Below are 21,673 nucleotides of genomic sequence, written 5' to 3'. Positions count from 1 at the left end.
CCCGGAGGACCCGCTCAGGCCAGGGTGAACCTGGCTGTGAGGGCCGTGTGGAGAGGTGACACAGAAAGGCCATCACCTTGCAGAGTTCATTTCCAGGGAAGCAGCGCTGCGTTTCGGGGATCCCGATGGCCGTGTTGGCTGTAAGCATTCTAACTTCGGCATTGCGTCTGTCTATCAGCCAACTTGGTGTGCACACCTGGTTACTGGTCAGCCTTGCCAGCACCGCCACCAGGAGAGGAAGATATGCAGCCACTGCCGTATTTTCCCAGCGGACATGCTTTGCTGCACCTGCTCCCTCTGCGTCCTGGTGTGGGCATGCGTGCCTCGGGGCCGGCACACATGGAGCCTCTGTGTGCGTGTGTGTGTGTCACTTTGTTTTCTGTGCTTCACTGCAGTTCACGTAAACAAAAGGGATATCATCTTCCTTTTGGATGGATCAGTCAACGTTGGAAAAACCAATTTCCCTTATGTGCGTGACTTTGTCATGAACCTAGTTAACAGCCTTGATGTTGGAAATGACAATATCCGTGTCGGTTTAGTGCAATTTAGCGACACTCCAGTGACAGAGTTCTCTCTAGACACATACCAGACCAAGGGCGAGCTGCTCGCTCACCTGCAGCGCTTGCAGCTGCAGGGGGGCGCAGGCCTGAACATGGGCTCGGCCCTCAGCTATGTCCATGCCAACCACTTCACTGAGGCTGGCGGCAGCAGGATCCGCGAACACGTGCCACAGTTGCTGCTCCTGCTCACGGCTGGGCAGTCTCAGGACTCCTATTTGCAAGCTGCCAACCAGCTGACTCGAGAGGGCATCCTGACCTTTTGCGTGGGGGCCAGCCAGGCGAATAAGGCAGAGCTTGAGCAGATTGCCTTTAACCCGAGCCTGGTGTACCTCATGGACGATTTCAGCTCCTTGCCAGCTCTTCCGCAGCAGCTGATTCAACCCCTAACCACTTATGTTAGTGGAGGTGTGGAGGAAGTGCCACTCGTCCAGCCAGGTAAAGCACCCGGCAGCACAGCCCCCTCTGTCGTCCTGGTCTGCAGAGCCCTCCTGACCTGTGCTGGCCTGAACACAGGGGCCATGGGACCACGTGGAAGATGATTAGTGGCTCATTTTGGTCGAAATGTTTTGAACAGGGATTTAAGACACTGTACCAGCAAGGTCAGAGTTTAAAGGGTGTTTGCTAACGAAAATACCTAGCTTCAGACTTGCTGTCTGTGGCTTCCCACTCTTTATTGAGAGGCTACTCAGGCTCCACTGATGCTTATAAAGATTCTGGAGTTAAAATCCAGATGTGAGGGAGCTTGAGGGGGGAGGGCAGAGGCTCTTTCATACATGACTATGCCTTGGCCTCATTCAACAATCGAAATTATTTTCTTTATGTGGATTTTTATGTTCAGACTCTGCTATAGCTAAAAATCATCTGTGCATCTTTATGGAAGCGTGAAATGGTTTCCAAAGGAAGCCTGATTGCTATCATTATGTGAGTGAGCTGTGGATGTATTTGAGCCAGCAGCTTGCTCGCGTCCCAGAGATGGTGACAAGATGGCCCCCGGAAAGCTATCTGAAACGGGCTTAGGGACTGTAGGAACTGGACAGTCCAGCTTCCTCCATGGTGGCCTGTGGCCTCCTCCAGGCTGTCCTCTGAGTCTTTGTGGTCCAACTGCAGCGGATTGGAGAGTGCTGGTAGAGTCCTGACCATGTGGCCATGGCTGGGCCTTAACTCACAGCCTCACAGACACCGAACAGGCAATCCAGTCAGAGCAGGCTGTAGAAATCCAGTTTTCCTTGGGCAGTTCACCGTGTTAGCCTCTGTCCCTGGAGACTGAGGTCAGTTTTTAGCAAAGGGACAATGAAGACCCCACTGTTGCTGGTTTTATTTAGAGCGAAGTGAAAATGCACTTGTTGAGCAGAGCCTGGCAGGGTGCAGTGGCTGGCTTTGCAGAGGACCAAGGCACTGGTGCAGATAGGCCCCGCTGTGAAGCAGCCGGTGCCATGCCGAGTGGTGGTGCTCTCTGCTCACACTGGTACAGGACTGTGAGCCGGACTCCCACTGCCAAGTGCGGGGGTATGGGGCTGATCTGTTCAAGGCCTGTTGGATCTCTTTGCTCACTCTGTCCTCCTCTACCTTTTTTGTAGAGAGCAAGAGGGACATCCTGTTCCTCTTTGATGGCTCTGCCAACCTCATGGGCCAGTTCCCCGCCGTCCGTGACTTTCTCTACAAGATCATCGATGAGCTGGACGTGAAGCCAGACGGGGTCCGGATCGCTGTGGCTCAGTACAGCGATGACGTCAAACTGGAGTCCCGCTTCAACGAGCACATGACCAAGCCAGAGATCCTGAACCAGGTGAAGCGGATGAAGATCAAGATGGGCAAAACGCTGAACCTGGGCTATGCCCTGGACTTCGCTCAGAGGTACATCTTCGTGAAGTCCATGGGCAGCCGCATCGAGGACGGAGTGATGCAGGTCCTGGTGCTGCTGGTGGCGGGGCGGTCCTCGGACTCCGTGGAGGTGCCGGCGAGAAACCTGAAGCAGAGTGGCGTGGTTCCGTTCATCTTCCAAGCCAAGAATGCCGACCCTGCTGAGCTGGAGCGGATCGTGCTTTCCCCGGCTTTCATCCTGGCTGCAGAGTCGCTCCCCAAGATCGGGGAGCTGCAGCCCCAGATTGTGAACCTCCTAAAATCGGTGTACAACGGGGGCCAGCCGCCAGGTATGGGGGCTGCGCTCAAGGCAGAGCTGGGCTCAGCTTCCTGGCTCTGGGCCCCTCCCAGGGAATGGGGAGGACAGAAGCTAACAAGTGGTTTCCATGGGAATAGAACATGCACTGCCTTTCCTTGCTGTGACTTTCTAGCTGCTCTCTAGGGCAAAACAGGAGAATATGAGTGATTATTTTTAAGAGCATGAGACTATTTCATAATAAGATACATTATAAAGATTCCAGTGTCCTCAGATAAAATCTTCTCTCGAAAAGTTTTATTTTGCTGTATGCATAACAAAAAGCCATAAAAAACGGTTACCTTGCAGCAACAGCAGTCTTTACCTTCACATTCCCGCAGCGCCTGTTTCAAGCCGTGTCCCTGTTGGCTTCTTTCCCTGACTGCATTCACTAACAATCGAAGGTGCTAGAGTCAGATCCGTGCCTATCATAAACACAGTCTTAAAATTTCCAACTGCTAAGTCACACTACCATGAGTTTCCGTTTCATCACTTTTCCTTGGGGGGTGAAAATGCAGTGAAAAGAATAATTTCACGCGAAGTTCTTTGGGTTGAAGCCTGAGATTCTGGAGCGTCCTCACTGGTGCCTGGTCCCGCACATGGGCGGCACCTGGACCTCTGGGCCCCGTGGCTGGCAGCCGGCTACCTCACCCCTCCCTGCTGCAAAATGCCATCTCTCCTACCCACCCCTGATGTTTCTCCCGAGTTCACCTTCAGAGGTTAACAATTCTGCTCCAGCGTGTAAAAGTTCTAAAGTTTTTTCCCAATGGGAGCATTTGTTTTGCATTGCTGCCCTAAACCACACATTTCATGGCTCGCGTGGAAATGAATGTGTTCCCTGGTAAATTTAGAGGTCAGGAATCGGAAACCAGCCTCTCAGGGCTGAAGTCAAGGCCGGCAGGCCTGTGCCTTCTGCAGGGGACAGGAGATTGTCTGTGTCCTCTTGGCCTCTGGCTTCCAGAGGTGACCTGTGTTCCCTGGCTGGTGGCCTTGTCCCCAGCCTGGAAGCCACCAGCGTGGCATCTCCCCTGCTCTCTGACCTCTTGACTTGTTCCTGTGAGGATGCTTGAAGTTGGTGGAATGATTTGGGGCCCTGGATAATCCAGAATGACCCCCCCCTTAGACCCCACCTGGGAAGTGAGGGTTTGGAAATGGACTTTTGTGGGGGCCTTCGAGCACCCCACCCTGTCAGTGGGAAGGTGTGGCCCTCCTGTTCCTTGTGAGTCATCTGGCGTCTGTGTCCCAGCTTCAGGTGAGAAGGACGTGGTGTTCCTGATCGACGGCTCCGAGGGTGTCAGGAGCGGCTTTGGGCTGCTGAAGGACTTCGTGGAGAGGCTGGTGCAGGGCCTGGACGTGGGCCCCGACCGCGTCCGTGTCGCCGTGGTGCAGTACAGTGACCGCACCAGGCCCGAGTTCTACCTGAACTCCTTCATGGACCAGCAGGGTGTCATCAGCGCCATCCGCAGGCTGACTCTGCTGGGTGGGCCAGCGCCCAGCACCGGGGCAGCCCTGGACTTTGTGCTGAAGAACATCCTGACCCGCTCTGCTGGGAGCAGGATGGAGGACGGCGTCCCCCAGCTCCTGATTGTGCTCACGGCTGACAGGTCTGGGGACGACGTGAGGGGCCCTTCGACGGTCCTGAAGAGGGGGGGGGCAGTGCCCATCAGCATCGGCATCGGGAATGCGGACATCTCGGAGATGCAGGCCATCTCCTTTATCCCGGATTTCGCCGTGGCCATCCCCACCTTCCGGGAGCTGGGGACCGTGCAGCACGTCATCTCTGAGAGGGTGACCCAGCTCGACCGTGAGGGGCTGAGCAGGCTGCAGCCCATTTTTCTGCCCCCAACGAGCCCAGGTAAGGGTGGCAGCCCTGGCAGCTGAGAAGGCAGTTAGCTATGAGGTGCCATCCTCAGTAAGCCTGCCCAAGGCTGCTCTCCCTGGGCACCTGGGCAGGGGCAGTGGCGGCCCTGAGTGGGGCTGAGGCAAACTTGTTCCCCCAAGGCTTGGAGAAGGGGGGCTGGGAAGGGGGGGGTCTGCAAAGTGAGGGAGAGGCAGGGACCTCGTGCTGTGCCCTGCGGTGGTCAGGGGGCTCAGAGGCTTTCGGGAGGCAATTGAGGGTGTCACTGGTGTCAGGACAGAGTAGCACGCCCCGCTGGCTTCCGCGGGATGTCTCAAACCTGAGTCAGCCAGCCCACCCGGGAAAGAGTGGGACAAAGCGAGAGATATTTGCTTTCTTTTCTTGGTACTGGGATCGAACTCAGGACCTTGCGCTTGTGAGGCAGGCAGCGGCACCACTGAGCTACATCCCTGGCCCGATATTTGCTTCTTTCTTTTTTTAATCCCTCTCGTCGATGTGCTGTGTGTATCTCTGACACCATAGGAGAAGCAGCATTTCCAAACTTATCTGGCAGCACAAGTCTTTGTTACCATGCACCCGGGCCCCAGACTCACAGAAGGCCCCCTTCCAATCCTGTCCTCCTTCCTATGGGCAGTGTCTTTTCTTTACGTTTTTAGCGCTGGGGATTGAACTCATGGCCTTTACACCAAACTACATCTCCAGGCCTCTCCTCCCTTCCCATCCCCATTGCTCGCTCCTCTCCTCCTTCAGCTTGTTCTCTGCCACTGGCCTTGGGTCCCAGTACTACAAGAAAATCAAAGAGAGCTTCCGGGAACTCTCTTCCCATCACCCTCCACCACGCTGGGTGGCTCTGCGGTAATAAAAGTGCACTGGCTTTCTCTCTTAGACACTTTCTCAGTACCTTTCCAGCAGCAGTGGGCTCCTCTGCAGCCCATCTATACTCTGTCAAATTCCCCTCCTCCTGGCCTCACTGAACCCACCCAAACTGGTCCCTTCCCCCCTCCACCCCCACCAGAAGAGCACTCGTCCAAGTCCCTCCAACTGGCAGAGTGGCCCAAGTCAGGCACCAGCTTCCTTTCTCTGTGAGCAGCGCTTCCAGTGTCTGCCTCCTTTGGGACCCTTCTTACTTCACCTTTGCAGCTCCTGCTCTTCTCTCTGACATTCGGATGCTGAGATGCCCAAGACTTGCTCCCTTGACTGGTATTTGACTATGGTGGTAGCTACTTGGATCGCTTGTTGGATAGACAGAGGCTCCTTGACGGACTGAGGTGGCTCGTTAATGCTAAGAATTTGATGCCCGTAAAGGTGAAGCCCATGGTCACGTTTGGTTCACTGCAGGTGGTGCCAAGAGGGATGTGGTCTTCCTCATCGATGGGTCCCAAGCTGCTGTCCTGGAGTTCCAGCACATCCGCACCCTCATTGAGAGGCTGGTGGACTCCCTGGACGTGGGCTTTGAGACCACGCGGGTGGCGGTCATCCAGTTCAGCGAGGACCCCAAGGTGGAGTTTCTGCTCAATGCCCACTCCAGCAAGGATGAGGTGCAGAATGCCCTGCGGCAGCTGCGGCCCAAGGGCGGCCGACAGGTCAACGTGGGGAGCGCCCTGGAGTATGTGTCCAGGAACATCTTCAAGAGGCCGCTGGGCAGCCGCATAGAAGAGGGCGTCCCACAGTTCCTGGTGCTCATCTCATCCGGGAAGTCGGCCGACGAGGTGGACGACTCGGCTGTGGAGCTGAAGCAGTTCGGCGTGGCCCCGTTCACCATCGGCAGGAATGCAGACCAGGAGGAGCTGGTGAAGATCTCCCTGAGCCCCGAGTATGTGTTCTCAGTCAGCACCTTCAGGGAGCTGCCCAGCCTGGAGCAGAAGCTGCTGACACCCATCACCACCCTCACTGCCCAGCAGATCCAGCAGATCCTGGCGAGCACCCACTACCCTCCACCAGGTAAGGTCCTGGGACAGGGAGGGGGTGTTTTCCATAGAAAAATCTGCAAGCTAAAGGCCGTGCTACCCGGGAGAAGTGAATTTCCCATAAAGGCGGTGCCCCTCAGCTCCTAACAGCCGACACCCACCTCCCGGAGACCCCGGGACACACCTGGGACGGACCAGGTGGGCTGTGTCTCTTGCCACAGCTCAGGGGTCAGGGGCCGGGGCATCCGAGAAGGGTGTGGAAGGCTCAGTGTGGACTTGGAGCTTGTGTCGGGTAATCTGTGCCAGGTAAGCTCGTGCCAGGAGCTCGGGCCTGGACTGGAGGAGCTGAGAAGTGGCGAGCACGCTGTGAGTGGCCATCTTGGCCTGTCTAGGACGAAGGGTAGCAGGGGTCACGGTCACTCCTGCTCCGCCGCACAGGCATTTGGGGCTTCTGTGGCTTGGGCCAGGATCTTCCTCCGTCAGAGCGGGCCGGTCTGTGCTCTGCCCCATTGTGGTGGCTGCACAGTTCCCCCAGCTGAGGCCGAGGCACTGTGCATGCATCATTCTGCCCTGCAGGGGACCCCAGGTTGTGTGGCCCCTGGTGTGAAGCTGCTTTTCTATTTCTCAGGAGATGATTCAGTTACGAAATTAGCCCAGCAACCCTACTGTAAGTAACCCAGTGAGGGATAAGGCAAGAGCCAGGTTGGTGTTTGCTGAGTGGCAATACATTAGTTAATCAAATGACATCGGAGAAATAACTAGAATTCTTACTAGGAAAATGTGGTTCATCCTTCCCAGGACATTTTGATTAACTACACAGGCTGAGTATCTCTTATCCAACATGCTCAAAACCAGCAGTGCTTTGGATTTTGGAATATTTGCATATACATACTGAGATACCTTTAGGTTGGGATCCAAGGCTAAACATGAAATTCTTTAATGTTTCATGTATCGCTATCTATATAGTCTGAAGGTCGTTTTACACAATTAAAAAATAACTGGGTAAAGTAGAGTTGTGTGACGTAGAATTTCCCCTTGGGTGGTATCGTGTGGTTTCATGTCAATCCTGAAAAAGTTTTGGATTGGAGAATTCTGGATTTTGGATATTTGGATTAGGGAATGCTCAATCTGCAGATAAAACCCAACTCCTGTCACTAAGTAATGGCTTGGAAAGGCAAGGAAGGACCTTTTCTGCCCTCAGCTCTCTCTCTCTCTGTTTCTCTCTCTGTCTCTCTTTCTCTCTCTCTCTCTGTCTCTGTCTTTCTCTGTCTCTCTCTCTGCCTCTCTGTCTCTCTCTCCCTCTGAGATGTTGGCCTTGGTGGCCATGGTCTCTTCTGTAATCCAGAAATTACTTTCTAAACGCTGCTCACATTTTCTAAAATTGGTATTAACCCAGACCACAAAACTAAAATTAAAATAGAGTCAACTCAGAGAGAGGAAATTTTGGAGAACTTAAAATATTTCAAGAAGTGGAAATTGCTTTGACTAAAAAAAAAAAAATTCCCATTTTGTAACGACTGATTTCACAAAGCCCAGGACCCAAGCAGCGCATCTGGCCTGGGATGCAGTTTAATGTTGGTTAATTAGTGGTGCGGCCCGACGCCGAGCTCGGAGCCAAGCAGATGCCACTGGGCACTGGCTGGTTCTACTCTGCTCTTCCTCTCTTGCAGAGAGTGATGCAGCGGACATCGTCTTCCTCATCGACAGCTCTGATGGCGTCAGAAGTGATGGCCTTGCGCACATCCGAGACTTTGTGAGCAGGATTGTTCAAAGACTCAACATCGGGCCCAACAAAGTGAGAATCGGCCTTGTGCAGTTCAGCAATGAGGTCTTCCCCGAGTTTTTCCTGAAGACACACAGGTCCCAAGCTGCCGTGCTAGGAGCCATACGGCGCCTGAGGTTCCGGGGTGGCGCTCCGCTGAACACCGGCAGAGCTCTGGAGTATGTGGCCAAAAACCTCTTTGTTAAGTCTGCTGGGAGCCGGATAGAAGACGGGGTGCCCCAACACCTGGTCCTGCTTCTGGGCGGAAAATCCCAGGACGATATTTCTGGCTTCGCCCGGATCATCAGTTCCTCGGGGATCGTGAGTTTAGGAATTGGAAGCCGGAATGTGGACAGAACAGAGCTGCAGGCCATTGCCAATGACCCCAGGCTGGTCTTCACGGTGCGAGAGTTCAGAGAGCTCCCCAGCATAGAGGAGAGGGTCATAGGCTCGTTTGGATCCTCGGGGGCCACCCCAGCAACCCCAGTAGTCACCTCTCCTCCCTCAAGGCCAGGTATGAGCTATGTGGCCCCTGATTAAAGTGGGCTGTGAAACATTCACATTAGACATAACCAGCATTCTCTATAATAATTCCCTGCAGATAATGCTAGAAATTAAACATTGGGGAGACAGTTTAGTTGAAATTGTAGCAGGAAACATGTCCCCCAAAGCACCTGGCTGTTGACCTTCCACTGCTCTCAAGGTTAATTGTGGCCGGGCCAAAGACAGGGCTCCTCACACGGCTGGCTGTCGGAATAGGGTGGTGTCTTTGAGGCCAGCGGCCCATCCCCCACTGGACATGGCTCTGAAGTCTGAGCTTCCAGAGGCGATGGTCACGTGGCCCAGGCAGCCTTGCTTGGACCAAGGCGACACTCAGAGTCCTGACCTGCAGCAGGTCTTCCCTGTGGCCCTGGTTCTCACCTGTGGGACTGCCAGGAGCAAATCAGATGTCACCATCACCCACACCTTCCCTTGTCCCCTCCACTGGGCAGTGGCCGTGCAGACATCCAGAGCACAGGAGTAGGTTTTCCCAGGGAATCTGACTCCTGCTCTCCCTCTACTGCCTCTGTCCTGGCTGGCCGGGCACACCCCTGACCCTAGCACACCTGAGGCCACACACCACCGAGTCCCAGTCCTGACATGACATCACTGTCTCACTAAGATCCTGAGTGTCTTGTCCTTTTTATTTGGATAACTTACCCTTTATCTTCTTGTTTTTAGCATAATGTTGTTTGGGGCTGGCACTAGAGAGGCATGGGATGGAGTGAAGTTTTCCACTGTGAATGAATTATTAGGAAGGCTCTTGTTTTAATTTACGTACTGTGTGTTTATGCTCCGGGTGTGGCAGCCCCATCTCTCCTCATCTTCACTGTGACCCCTTGTAGAGAAGAAGAAAGCGGACATTGTGTTCCTGCTAGATGGCTCCATCAATTTCAGGAGGGACAATTTCCAAGAAGTGCTCCGCTTCGTGTCTGAAATCGTGGACACGGTTTATGAAGATGGCGACTCCATCCAGGTGGGGCTGGTCCAGTACAACTCTGACCCCACTGACGAATTCTTCCTGAAGGACTTTTCCTCCAAGAGGCAGATTATCGACGCCATCAACAAAGTGGTCTACAAAGGGGGGCGAAATGCCAACACCAGAGTGGGCATCCAGCACCTGCAGCTCCATCACTTCGTGCCCGAGGCGGGCAGCCGCCTGGACCAGAGGGTCCCCCAGATCGCCTTTGTGATCACTGGAGGGAAGTCGGTGGAGGACGCTCAGGATGCGAGCCTGGCACTTACCCAGAGAGGTGTCAAAGTGTTCGCGGTCGGGGTGAGGAACATCGACTCCGAGGAGGTGGGGAAGATGGCGTCCAACAGCGCCACGGCCTTCCGCGTGGGGAACGTCCAGGAGCTGTCGGAGTTGAGTGAGCAAGTTTTGGAGACTCTGCATGATGCAATGCATGAGATCCTGTGTCCTGGTGTGACCGACCTGTCCAAAGGTAACCAACCCTCTACCAGCCATTTCTGGTCCTCCCTGCAGACGTCTGTGAGGTTCAGCTACCTGCCTCCCCAGTGCTGGGCTTCAGATATCTTAAGCGTTAAGTTTTGATAGGCATTTCCTTATATTCACATGGGTTTCACAAGATTTACTTTCCAAATAACTTTGTTGTGTTTTTTTTTTTTTTTTTTTTGGTACTGGGGATTGAACTCGGGTCCTTGTGCTTTCAAAGCAGGCAGTGGAATCACTGAGCTAAATCCCCGGCCCTACTCCAAATAACTTTGATGTATTAACCCTTGTTTTTGATTATGGTTTTATTGAGTCAGTTTTTTGAGACTGAAACATTTGCTTTCTAAAATGCTTTTAATTCAAAGCACAAACTTTAGATATATTGAAACACCAACTGTATATTATCATCCCCAAATTGATGAACACCTCCATAAGAGCAAACTTTTGAGATGTGATCAAAATATCTGATGAATGTTTAAATTAAAAATGTTTTAGTACAGTAAAAGATACATTGCCATTAATCAACTCCAAAATCCTCCCACTTGATTCCAACACAGTATTCCATTGTTCTTGCCACTTTCTGAAGCAGTTCTGGAGTCCTATTTCGTGTCTTTCTGTGGTGTGATTAAAAAACAGTGGTGAACGCTGCTGCTGAGTGCCATCCGACAGGAAGGCAGTCTTGTAAAAACAGGACAGCATGTTATTCACCCAATGGCACCCTGTGACTTCTGACTCTTCCCCAAGCTCAAAGTGACCATGAAAGGTCAACATTTTCAATTGATTCGGGACATGGAGGCAGCCAGGACAGCACAACTAAAGACTGGAGAGAGGACTCCAGAGTTGCTTCAGAAAGTGGCAAGAAGGATGGGATAAGTGTGTTTGAAGCAAGGGGAAGGATTTTGAGGGAGATTATGGCAATGTACCATTTACTATAATTTTTTGAAAAATTTAACCATTCGCTGTACATTTTGATCACACCTTGTGCATTGAAATAGCCTGCAAGTTTGGTTCCCAGCAATTGCTCATGTTTTTCCCCGTGAGAAAGTCCTGGCCACCACGAAGAGCTTACACAGAAGGGTCTCATCTGGGTCCTGAGCACAGTGTCCTGGTCCACATCCGGCTGTACCTGGCACTGTGGGCATAGAACTCCTCCCTGTGGCCTCACCTTGGTGCCCTGGCCTGCATTTCTCCTTTCCAGCCTGCAATCTGGACGTGATCCTGGGGTTCGATGGGTCCAGAGATCAGAATGTATTTGTGGCCCAGAAGGGCTTTGAGTCCAAGGTGGATGCCATCCTGAGCAGAATCAGCCAGATGCAGAGGATCAGCTGCGGCGGTGGCCAGCTGCCTACTGTGCGTGTGTCGGTGGTGGCCAATGCACCCTCTGGCCCCGTGGAGGCCTTTGACTTTGATGAGTACCAGCCGGAGCAGTTTGAAAAATTCCGCAACATGCGCAGCCAGCACCCCTATGTCCTCACGGCTGACACGCTGAAAGTATACCAGAATAAGTTCAGGCAGTCCTCGCCGGACAGCGTGAAGGTGAGCGGCCCTGTGCGCCCTTGTGTAGGGTCTGGAGTTTCACTGGGTGGCAGCCTGTCCCTGGAGTCTGGGAGCCCTGCCCGAGTCCTTTCTGTAGACATGCATGCAGGCAGGACCAGAGTCAGTGTCCACGCGGAAGTGCTCGCTTACTAGCTGATGGCAATTTCATGCACCAGGTATTCATCTTGCTAGCTTTGCTTGAGTTCTAAGACACATCCTGGACATTAGTGACGAAGCTTGAATGTGTCGATTTAGGATGAACTCAGGTTCAATGACAGGTCTGCCACTAGATAAGCTTTAATCTCTGTGTTTCTGTCTCTCGACCTCTGTGTGTATGTGTGTGTGTGTGTGTGCGTGTATGTACGCACACACATACTATGTGCACACACTGTATCAGCTTGCTAGAGCCGCCATGCATAACAGAATCAGATGGGGGCTTAAGGCTTATATGTCCTCACAGTGCTGAGGCTGGAGATCTGACATCATGTCGTGGGCAGAGCTGTTCCCTCTAGACCTGTCTCCTTGGCTTATACGTGGCTGTCCTTCCCCTGTGTCCTCGCGTGGTCCTCCCTGTGTGTGTTTTCTCTTGTCCTCTTCTCATAAAGATGTCTGTCATCCTGGATGCAGAGCCACCAGGGACCTCATTTACCTTAACTGTCTCTTTAAAGGCCTCATCTCCACCCAGAGGTTCTGGGGTGAGGACTTGGTTTGCGGGGCATGGTCACAGTGCAGGGCAGACATACCACATGTGATTTCTAGAAACCACATCTCATAAATAGGAGAATGAGATTCACTGTTTTATTGTCATTGTTGCTTGTGGTTTCTCTAAAATAAATCAAACCCTAAAACACACCCATTGATTTTATGCCTCATCGATTGCACAATAGCTTTGACCGTGGCCTTTGGTTTCTCAGCTTAGAAGGAGGAGTTTGAACTCCAAAAACCTCTTGGTTCCTCTTTGCCATCTGTGCTCCTCTCTTCCAGTCTGGGCTGACACTTCAGCCGCTTTGGTTTGCAGGTGGTCATTCATTTTACTGATGGCGTGGATGGAGACCTGGCCGATTTACACAGAGCCTCAGAGGAGCTCCGAGAGGAAGGTAGGCTCTGGGTTCCCGGGTATGGGAGCCAGCCCAGGGGAGGGGGCCGCTCTGTAGAGACCTCTCTGCTTCGGAGTTCTGGGCGGGTGCAGCTTCTGCTGAAGGGCACTGAGCCAGCTCCTTGGCCCTTTGTGCCTGCCTGGGGCTCTGGGGTGCTGAGGAGGATCCCTTAGGAACATGGACAGCTTTACCCTGAGCCCTGGCATGGGCATGTGGGTTCAAAGACCCAATCAGGTGCTGGGACTTGGAGAATGCATGATGCTTGTCCCAGTCACTTTTCTTGCTTTTGGGACAAAATACCTGATACCTGCAACTAGAAGGAAGAAAGGTTTGTTTTGACTCAGTTTGCTGAGGTTTCAGTCCATCGTTGGTTGGTTCCAAAGCAGGGTGGCATGGGAGAGACTCCTGGTAAAGAAGAGCTGAGGAGTTTCTCACGTCATGGTGTCCAGAAAGCAGACATAAAAGAGTGCGGAGGGAAGATAGACGCTTCAGGCCACGGCCCCAGTGACTGCCTTCTCCCACCAGGCTCTACCTCCCCGCATTGCGTTTAACTATACACTCATCAGCGGACTAACCCAACCCATGAGCATCACAGCCCCGTGATCCAATCGAATCCCCAAAGCCCCACTTTGCGCCTGAGGTGTTGGGTCTAGATAGAAACTATAGTAATGTCCTTGCAAAAGAATCCAGCACTGATTCATTTAGCTCCATCGTATAAACTAGAAACTAATGTGTTAGCAGAAGCGACTACTGTATTTTCAGTTTGCAGTTGTCATAGCTCAAAACGCTACAACGTTTAAATTACAATACATGTAAATAATATAAATAAGCAAACCAACCAAACGTAAGGTGACTTGAGATGTCTGTTAGTAGATGCTCATGTGTTTTGGAATTTGGAAGCACCAACTATCAGAGAATGGATGCCAACAGCAGACCCTTAAGAAGAACTCATAGAAGCACAATTTATCACGAGAACATCCTAGTTAGTAGCTAATTTTCCCATGCTTTGGAGGTGTGATTGTGCTCCCCTGATTTTGGAGGAGTTAGTGTTTCAGTCCTTCCCGCAAGCACCCATGCAAGGTGGGGCCAGAGTCCAAGAACTGAGTCTGAATACATTTCATGGGGGCCACTTCCTGGGCTCATAATAATACATTTAGAGGCACACGGAACGTAACTGCCCAGAGGAGTCCAAGGTTTCAGCACTTCTACTCTTCCAGGCAGTTCAGTAGTTTGATTACATGGTTTAAGTTAAAGCCAAATTTTATGATGAATGTTCTTTAAAAAAGTCAGGAGAAAAGGTGTCAGCGCGCTGGAGCACGCAGGCGAGCCGCATGAAGTGTGTCTTTCTCCACAGGTGTCCATGCCCTGATCCTGGTGGGCCTGGAACAGGTGGCCAACCTGGAGCAGCTGGCGCATCTGGAGTTCGGGCGGGGCTTCATGTACGACAGGCCTCTACGGCTCAACCTGCTGGACCTGGATTATGAGCTGGCCGAGCAACTGGTGTGTGTTGCTTTACACAAACTAAATCCCTGATGGTGACATTGGCGTGGAGGCAGTGAAGTCATCCCGACCTGGCCAATGGGCAGGGTGCTGGGTTTCTGTGTAACGCTTGAATTCTGTTGGGATCTGCCTTCCTGGCCCGGCAGGGGTGAGCCTGGAAGTGAAGCTAGGTGTGTAGGCACGCTGGTGGTGCAGCCTTAGATTTTCCTCTGTTCCCAGTAGCAGCGACCTTTTCGATGTCTTTTCATTCCTAAGATTGCTGGGGATGCAAGACCTTGTGACAGGCCATCCCCAGGCAGGAAACTGTCTGCAGTGTCTGAAAGTTTACACCACGAGTGCAGGAGTGTAGGAAAGAGAAAGACTAAGCACTTGTGGTGGAGAAGTGCTCCTACCGTTTCCTTTCTAGTTTGCTTTGGCAAACGTGGTGGAGCCCTTCAGGCCTTCCCAAGCCCCTTCGTTTGGTAGGAGGAGTTCCTCCTGGGCCTGGGAGCGGGGATGGAGACCAGGCTGGGCGTGAACATGGAGGTTTTGGGTGCAGGCAATGGCAGAGTGTGGCTACATCAACCAGATGGACCCAGTGCTCCATCCCTTCCCTCCACCTCCTTCCAGGGCTAGAACTAGGGTTTTCTCATTGGACAGGAGGAGGTTGATTCAGTTGATCAGTCTGGGACTCGGGAGAAATCAAGAGCTCCAGGAAGCTCATTGCTAGAAAACACAAGTGAGGCCATTAGTGCAGCAGAAGCAGTGCATTGGGGTTGCGTTTTGCCTTGTAAGGGTGGGAGGGGAGTCGAGGGCCTCTGGTTTGCATCACAGGTGACCCTGAGCTGTGCTGGTGGCTCAGAGGCCAGGCCACCTGTGCTGCTCTTCGCTGGGGCTGCTCTGGGGCCTCCCCCGGGTTGGGGCCACTTCCGTGCCTCCGAGCCCAGCTCTGAGGGAGGCTTGCATGGAGCTCTGTCTCAGAAAGGTCTGGGGTCCTGGCCAGCTGCAACTTGTTTGTTAGGTTTTGTGACTGGAGTTCAGACACATGGAAGTTACATTTACCACTTGAAACCTGAATGCCTATGTCGGAAACTTCTCCAAAGAAGGCCTAGCTGAAGGGGATGTGGCGAATAAGGGTTTTGGGGCTTCGGTTCCTATTTTCTTTCCCATTGGTGACTTCCACGTCCTCGCTGACCGCCAAGAGCTGACCCTCAGCCTGGGCTGGCCTTTGGGAGCTGCCATCCCAGTGACTTCCCTCACCTCGTGGAGCCTGAGTGTGGCAGACGGTGACCTCCAGCAGCATGTGGATGGTCTTGGTAGGCGATTCTTGAGCTTTGAACTTGTTCCTTCTTTCCATCCCGGTAGGACAACATTGCCGAGAAAGCCTGCTGTGGGGTTCCCTGCAAATGCTCCGGAGAAAGGGGAGACCGTGGGCCCATTGGCAGCATCGGGCCAAAGGTACGGTGCCGTGGGCCCTCTTCTCCGACCTGAGGTTAGATTCAAGGGCGACCTTACTCTGACCAGGTCCTTCTCCAACTTTGGAGCTCGGAGGTGGGCAGGGGGAAGGACCCTTGCCACCTGCAGAACAGGAGGTCCCAGGTGTTGCCCAGATCACGTCCCCTGGACGAGCTCGCCCCCCAGACACGGCAGGAAGTTCCAAGTGTCCGTCACAGTCCCCCTTTCCATGGGATGGAGGCGTGCTCTTTAGCACATGGCCTCTTCATTTGGTAAAATCACGTTGGAACCTGGGGCCTCACTGCTGGCGGCCTCACTGGTCAGCTGGGCCCTCAGGGTTTGCCTCTGAGTGGGGAAGCAGCAGGCTTTCCGGGCAAAGCAGGAGCCCGAGAGCCCCCATCTCAAGAGCGATCACACTGGAGAGGGAGTGGGACACGGGCCCAAAGGTGGTGCTCACTGTCAGCTCGGCTCTGCCAAGCTGGGGCCTCCGCGCAGAGCAGGGTGACCACGGGGTCTCACCAGGGCCCTGTGTGCTCTGTTTCAGGGCATGGCGGGGGAAGACGGCTACCGAGGCTACCCTGGCGATGAGGGCGGACCTGTAAGTACACCTGCGCGTTCCGGAAGCTCTGTTCCAGTCCCCTTTTCCTACACCTGGACGGGCGGCGGAGCCCTGGTTGGCGGCTTTCCCTTTGGGGGAAAACTTAACTTCTAACTTCCTTAGCAACTTTCCTTAGATGGCGACACTTTGGAGAACAGGACAATCTGAGGGTGACGGCGTGGGTGGAAGGGTGCTCTCCTAGTCCCTAGGGAGGCGCTGAGTGAGACAGAGGCCACCCAGGGCCTCCTGTCCTCCACTGAGTTCAGCTCCTCCAATATGTGGGTCACCTGCACTGGGGAGGTCTCCCCGAGGGCCCAGCAGCAGGGCTTTTGGGAGCAGGGCCTGGACATCCATGGGTCCGAGAGGCTTCCAGACCGTAGAACAGAGTCCAGCCTTGGAATGGGACGCAGATATCCTGGGGAGCCCCTGAGATCTCCAGACCCAGCCAGGTTGTAGCCTCAGGGCTGGGCCTGGAGCCAGGGCACACAGAGCAGCTGATGGGCCCGGTGAGGCCTGGAGCCCCACACCGGGCACCCGGGACCGCCCATCCTAGGGGACCCTCTGGAGCCCCTGTCCCTGAGGGCCGGGCCCCGAGGCTCTTGGCTCACACTTAGAGAACTCCAGCTGCAACTGCCTCTGTTTCCCACAGGGCGAGCGAGGTCCGCCTGGTGTGAACGGCACTCAGGGCTTCCAGGGCTGCCCAGGCCAGAGAGGAGTGAAGGTACAGTGCAGGCAGGGTGGTGGTGGGCTCCTGCTGGGCCGTGGGGCATGGAGAAATGGTGCCCTGGAGGCTGGGCCCTGGGAGGAGGAAAGGGGAGCGATGGCATCCTCGGGTTCGGGGCTGATGGACTTTCTCCTTCGCTTGCTGAGTTAGAGCAGGGCTGAAGGGAAGGGCCACCACCCCGAGAGGTGGCAGAGTTGGCCTTCACCTTGAGCCCTTTGCCTGCCTTTGGGGGTCACTCCTGCTATCCAGCGAGCAGGATACTTCCCAAGTGTTCAGTTCCAGGCAAATCAATTCATGATATCCGGTGCTGATCATGGTGACAGAGGAAGCCAAAGAAATGAGTCTTGGGAAATGAAATTTTAGACTGCCAGGGCATTTGGATGGGGCAGCCCTTGGCTTCTGCCTCGAGGGACCAGCTGCGCAGGAAGAACTAATACCCCCTGTCCCCTTTCTTGCAGGGCTCTCGAGGATTCCCGGGAGAGAAGGTATTCAGGCTCGGTTTTGTTTCCTAAGTTGAACATTTCCCCAGCATTTCCATTTTTTCCCTTTGCCAGAGGGCTCTGCGCTTCACTCACCTGTCTGCCTTCTTCCCTCTCAGGGTGAACTCGGAGAAATTGGGCTGGACGGTCTGGATGGTGAGGATGTGAGTGGTTTTGCTTTCTCTGTCTAAACCACTTCTGCTCCCAGAGACAGCAGCTGGCGGCTCGGTGTAAGGCAGCAGAAGCTGTGTAAGGAGTGACCGTTTCCTGTTGTCTTTGGCAGGGAGACAAGGGGCTGCCCGGTTCTTCTGGAGAGAAGGGGAGCCCTGGGCGAAGGGTAGGTGGCCTTGTTTCCTCTGCACAAGTGCGTTCCAATGCCCCACAGGGGCCCCTGTGACACCCCCGGGTCCCTGCCCACTCGGAACGGTGTCATTGTCTTTTCTGATGTCCCACAGGGCAGGGACTGAGTTTGTTTTGTTCTAAATAAATCCCCAGTGTCTGGCGACACACAGTGGATCCCCAGTAAATATTTGTGAGTTAACTGAGCAAATTGTAAGTGCACGATTTTGGCTCCGTGGCACGGGAGCGAATGATCAGTTTCATTCTGTTTAAGACTGGAGAATCCGAGGGTGATTTTTAAGGCAAGACAACAATTTGATGACTGAGCCTAGAGATCTAACACAGGCCTAGAGTTGATAACATGATGTTGGATGGGACCCAGGTCAGACAAATGCCTCTCGGCTGCTCTTGTCATGAAAAACACAGCATGACTAGCATTCACCGTGGCAACCATTTTGCTGTCTGTACGTGTCCGCGTTCCGTAGCACGGTGCGAACCTCGAATACCCACGGTAAAGGCACATCTAGCCCTCAGTTCCATGCGCGTGTCTTATTTAGGGTGACAAAGGACCTAAAGGAGCCAAGGGGGAGAGAGGAGACGTCGGCATCCGAGGTGACCCGGTAAGGCGCGTGTCCTCCGTGGGGACCAGACCGAGCTCGGGAGGAAGCTGTGGGAACCCAAGACTAAAGCAAGCCTCTTGCCCTGGAGGTGCTTTAAATCGTGCTGACAAAATGCATGCCGTGTCCTCTCACAATTTCGGGATGCCCGCGGTGAGCTGGTTCTTTGGCTCCGAAGGCCAGCACTGTAGGTCGAGGGACAGAAAGACCTGAGTCTTTCCCTACCAGCGGTCTAAGCCTTCCCGTTGCAGCTTTGCTCCTCTTAAATGATGCAGTAAAAGCTGGCTATGGTGACCCACTCCGGACACTGAGGCAGGAGGATCGCCACGAGTTTGAGGCCAGCCTGAACTACACAAGGAGACCCTGTCTCAAAGATTAATTAATTCATCAGTGACTCCTTAAACCCATTAAGAAAATGACCATCACCGCCTCTCTCCAGCCCCGGTGTTGGGGGAAGCCAGGGCGAGCCTGGGTGTCCTCCTCTCCAGACGTCAGGGTTTGAGGACCCCAGGGCTGGGCCCCTCAGCACCGGCTGGGCGTGGTCTGTGTGGGGCGTGGCTGAAGGACCTGCTCCTCCAGAGCCTGGCGCTCCCCGCGTCACTCTTGCGGGCTCCCCATCCGGTGGCAGCAGTGTTCCTGCCGCATGCGGCTCCTTCCCTGGTGTGTTGTTTTCAGGGTGACTCGGGACAGGACAGCCAGCAGAGGGGACCCAAAGGAGAGACGGGAGACATCGGCCCCATGGTACGGTGCTCGTGGTCACAGATGCCCCTGAGCTCAGGGTCAGGAAGCGCGTGCTGGCCCCGCAGCCAAGCGGCCTGAGACTCAGGGTCCCGGGAGGTGGCCAGGCGGTGCCCGGGAGCGGGTGGAGCCCGGGCCCCGCACACAGAAAGTGCTGGTTCAACCAAGGCTCCTGGAGGTGCCCTGCCGCAGGGCCTTCCCGTGGGAATCAGCCCTCTCCCTGCAGCGCCTCAGGCTGGTTTTCCTGCCCTGCAGGGTCTCCAGGGGAGAGATGGCGTGGCCGGAAGTCCGGGGGAAACCGGGAAGGACGTGAGTACTCTGGGTCGTGCTTGTGTGGGATCCTCATCAGGCCCTGGTGCCTGGCAGATTCCCCTGCGCCGCGCGGTTCCTCTGCCTTGGTCTATTCTATGCTGCTCTGAAGAAATCCTGAGTCACTCACGACGAAGTTTCCTCTTGGCCTCTGTGCCCCTGGGGGTGGAACCCAGGCCCTGGCACCCAGGCAAGCACTCTGTCACCAAGCTGTAGCCCCAGCCCCATGTGGCTCACGTTCCGGAAGCTGGGTGGTCCCTGAGCCCATTGCTGGCACCACCGAGGGCCCTGGAGCTTTGTCACCCCAGGGCGGACGGCAAAGGGCGGGATTTGGACCTGAACTTTGCTGCCTATAGAAATTTTTCATTCTTCTAATTTCCTCTGTGTTCTATCTGGTCCCCTCCCAATCTTATATCCTCTCCCACAAAAGCATACCAAACAGAGACTTTGGAAAATATCTTCGCTGCTTTCAAATATTTGGCCAAGTTTTACCCCACTAAATATTTTAAAGATTCAAGCAGAAATGCTAGAGCTGGGGGTTGGTGGGTGAGGGGCAGGAGGGCGAAAGGCCTGTGTTTGCTGTTTTAATAGTAGTCTGGCTTTCTGTGTGACTGTCACTCGTACAAGGAGGCCAGGCGCGGTCTGTCCCACTGCATCTGCTTCTTACTGGATCTTGGCTGGAAGGCTGAGATTCGATTGCAGTGTCTGGAATGCGTGTGGCCCGTGCGGCACACGGAGGGATCATCAGGGCTTCTGGCCGGAGTGGTGGGATGGCTGGCATGAGGCCTCCTGAAAGCTTGCAGGGCCTTGTTGCTGGCCGTGGAGGTCCTGCAGCTGGCAGGTTGGAGCCCCAGGGGGAGCTCAGGAGGCTGGGGGTGCAGGGCAGGTCTGGCTCAGAGAATGGAACACAAAGGCTGCACATGGGCTGGGTCGCTGAGAACCCGCCCAGCCCCAGTGATTTTCTGAAGGACGAGGATACATCCGGGCCCCTGAGGTTGAGGATCAGAGGAGTTAGGAGGCCAGGGGCTCACCAGGGGTGACTCTCTGGGAGGGGGCTGTGCTGTGCCCTCAAATTCATAAGCAAACCAGAAAGGTTTGCACATTGTTGCTGAATGGTCCCACGGAGCCCCGCAGTGGAAGAGAAACAAGGAAATGATCATCGTGTTTGCCCAGAGCCCAGCCAGACCCTAGCTGCACACAGTGACTGCAGAGCAGTGGTGGGGCAGCTGATTTCAGTCCCACACTTGAGGTGGGAGCAAGTTTGAATTTGATTGCAGGCGAGGGCTCTCGTAGCCTGCATTCAGGGGTTCATTAAGCGGAGAAATGAGCGCAGAGCAGTTATGCAGTGGGCTGAGGAGCAGCTGAGGGGTCCCCTGTCCTTTCCCTGGGGACCTCACTGTGCTGGTCTTGGGCCGGGATGAATGGTGTCCCCTGTCCCCCGTGACATCACCCTTTGAGCCTCTGCAGGCAGCCTCGCTGGGGCCTCTGATCACATGCTAGCGTGTCGTCTTGGGGGGCCAGTCCCAATGTCACTGTGCAGGAGAGGACCCCTGCAGGACAGCAGCCCCTCAGCTTTCGCAGACGGTGTAGAACATTCAGGGGCTCCCACCCCAGACTTCTGCACCCCGGGGATGACTTGAGGTGGGAAGTCATGGGCCACTTGCTAGGGAGCCCACACGTGGGAGCTGAGGTCACCTCTGGAGCTTTGGGGAACCGCATGCCAAGTCAGGAGCCAGAGCTAGGCACACGGACGCTGAGGTTTGCACCTGTGCTTTTTGGATGCTCAGCTCGAGGGAGCGTGTGCTGTGCTTGGCCAGGGTGGTTGGGAGGGTTTGGGACTCCTTTCCACCCTCGTGAAGGGTTCGTCCTCTCCCTACCATCAGGGACATGGAAGGAAAGTGGGCAGGTCGGCATTCGGGCTCACATTCCTCATTCACTCTTGGCTGGGATTGTGCAGCCAGAAGTCATTATTTTGCTTGGCGGGTCTGGAGCACTTCTCAAAACTTCCATTTGGGTTGTCAGCAGGAGCAGCATGGAGGCAAAACTTCTCCGAGTTGAGGGCTGAAG

At 54.4% G+C, this 21,673-nt stretch overlaps 1 protein-coding gene across 1 annotated transcript in view; it reads left to right on the top strand.

Annotated features, from left to right (window-relative positions):
• The window catches only part of Col6a3 (collagen type VI alpha 3 chain), a 77,387-nt gene that overhangs the window by 31,022 nt on the left and 24,692 nt on the right, over positions 1–21,673 (top strand). The window contains exons 5-22 of the mRNA XM_013066965.3: positions 396–995; positions 2,138–2,710; positions 3,962–4,570; positions 5,912–6,514; positions 8,151–8,756; positions 9,628–10,227; positions 11,434–11,771; positions 12,790–12,868; positions 14,223–14,368; positions 15,713–15,805; positions 16,347–16,400; positions 17,050–17,121; positions 17,583–17,609; positions 17,723–17,767; positions 17,887–17,940; positions 18,500–18,562; positions 19,235–19,300; positions 19,553–19,606. Of these exons, the coding sequence (XP_012922419.2) occupies positions 396–995; positions 2,138–2,710; positions 3,962–4,570; positions 5,912–6,514; positions 8,151–8,756; positions 9,628–10,227; positions 11,434–11,771; positions 12,790–12,868; positions 14,223–14,368; positions 15,713–15,805; positions 16,347–16,400; positions 17,050–17,121; positions 17,583–17,609; positions 17,723–17,767; positions 17,887–17,940; positions 18,500–18,562; positions 19,235–19,300; positions 19,553–19,606 (4,682 nt within the window). The remainder of the gene's footprint in view (positions 1–395; positions 996–2,137; positions 2,711–3,961; positions 4,571–5,911; positions 6,515–8,150; positions 8,757–9,627; positions 10,228–11,433; positions 11,772–12,789; positions 12,869–14,222; positions 14,369–15,712; positions 15,806–16,346; positions 16,401–17,049; positions 17,122–17,582; positions 17,610–17,722; positions 17,768–17,886; positions 17,941–18,499; positions 18,563–19,234; positions 19,301–19,552; positions 19,607–21,673) is intronic.

This window comes from Heterocephalus glaber, unplaced genomic scaffold (genome assembly GCF_053883595.1).
Source record: "Heterocephalus glaber isolate CG9 unplaced genomic scaffold, H.glaber_assembly_v1.0 deba00001004, whole genome shotgun sequence".
NCBI lineage: Eukaryota > Metazoa > Chordata > Mammalia > Rodentia > Bathyergidae > Heterocephalus > Heterocephalus glaber.
Note: the sequence above shows the minus strand (reverse complement) of the source record. Positions and strands in the feature narration are given on the sequence as shown.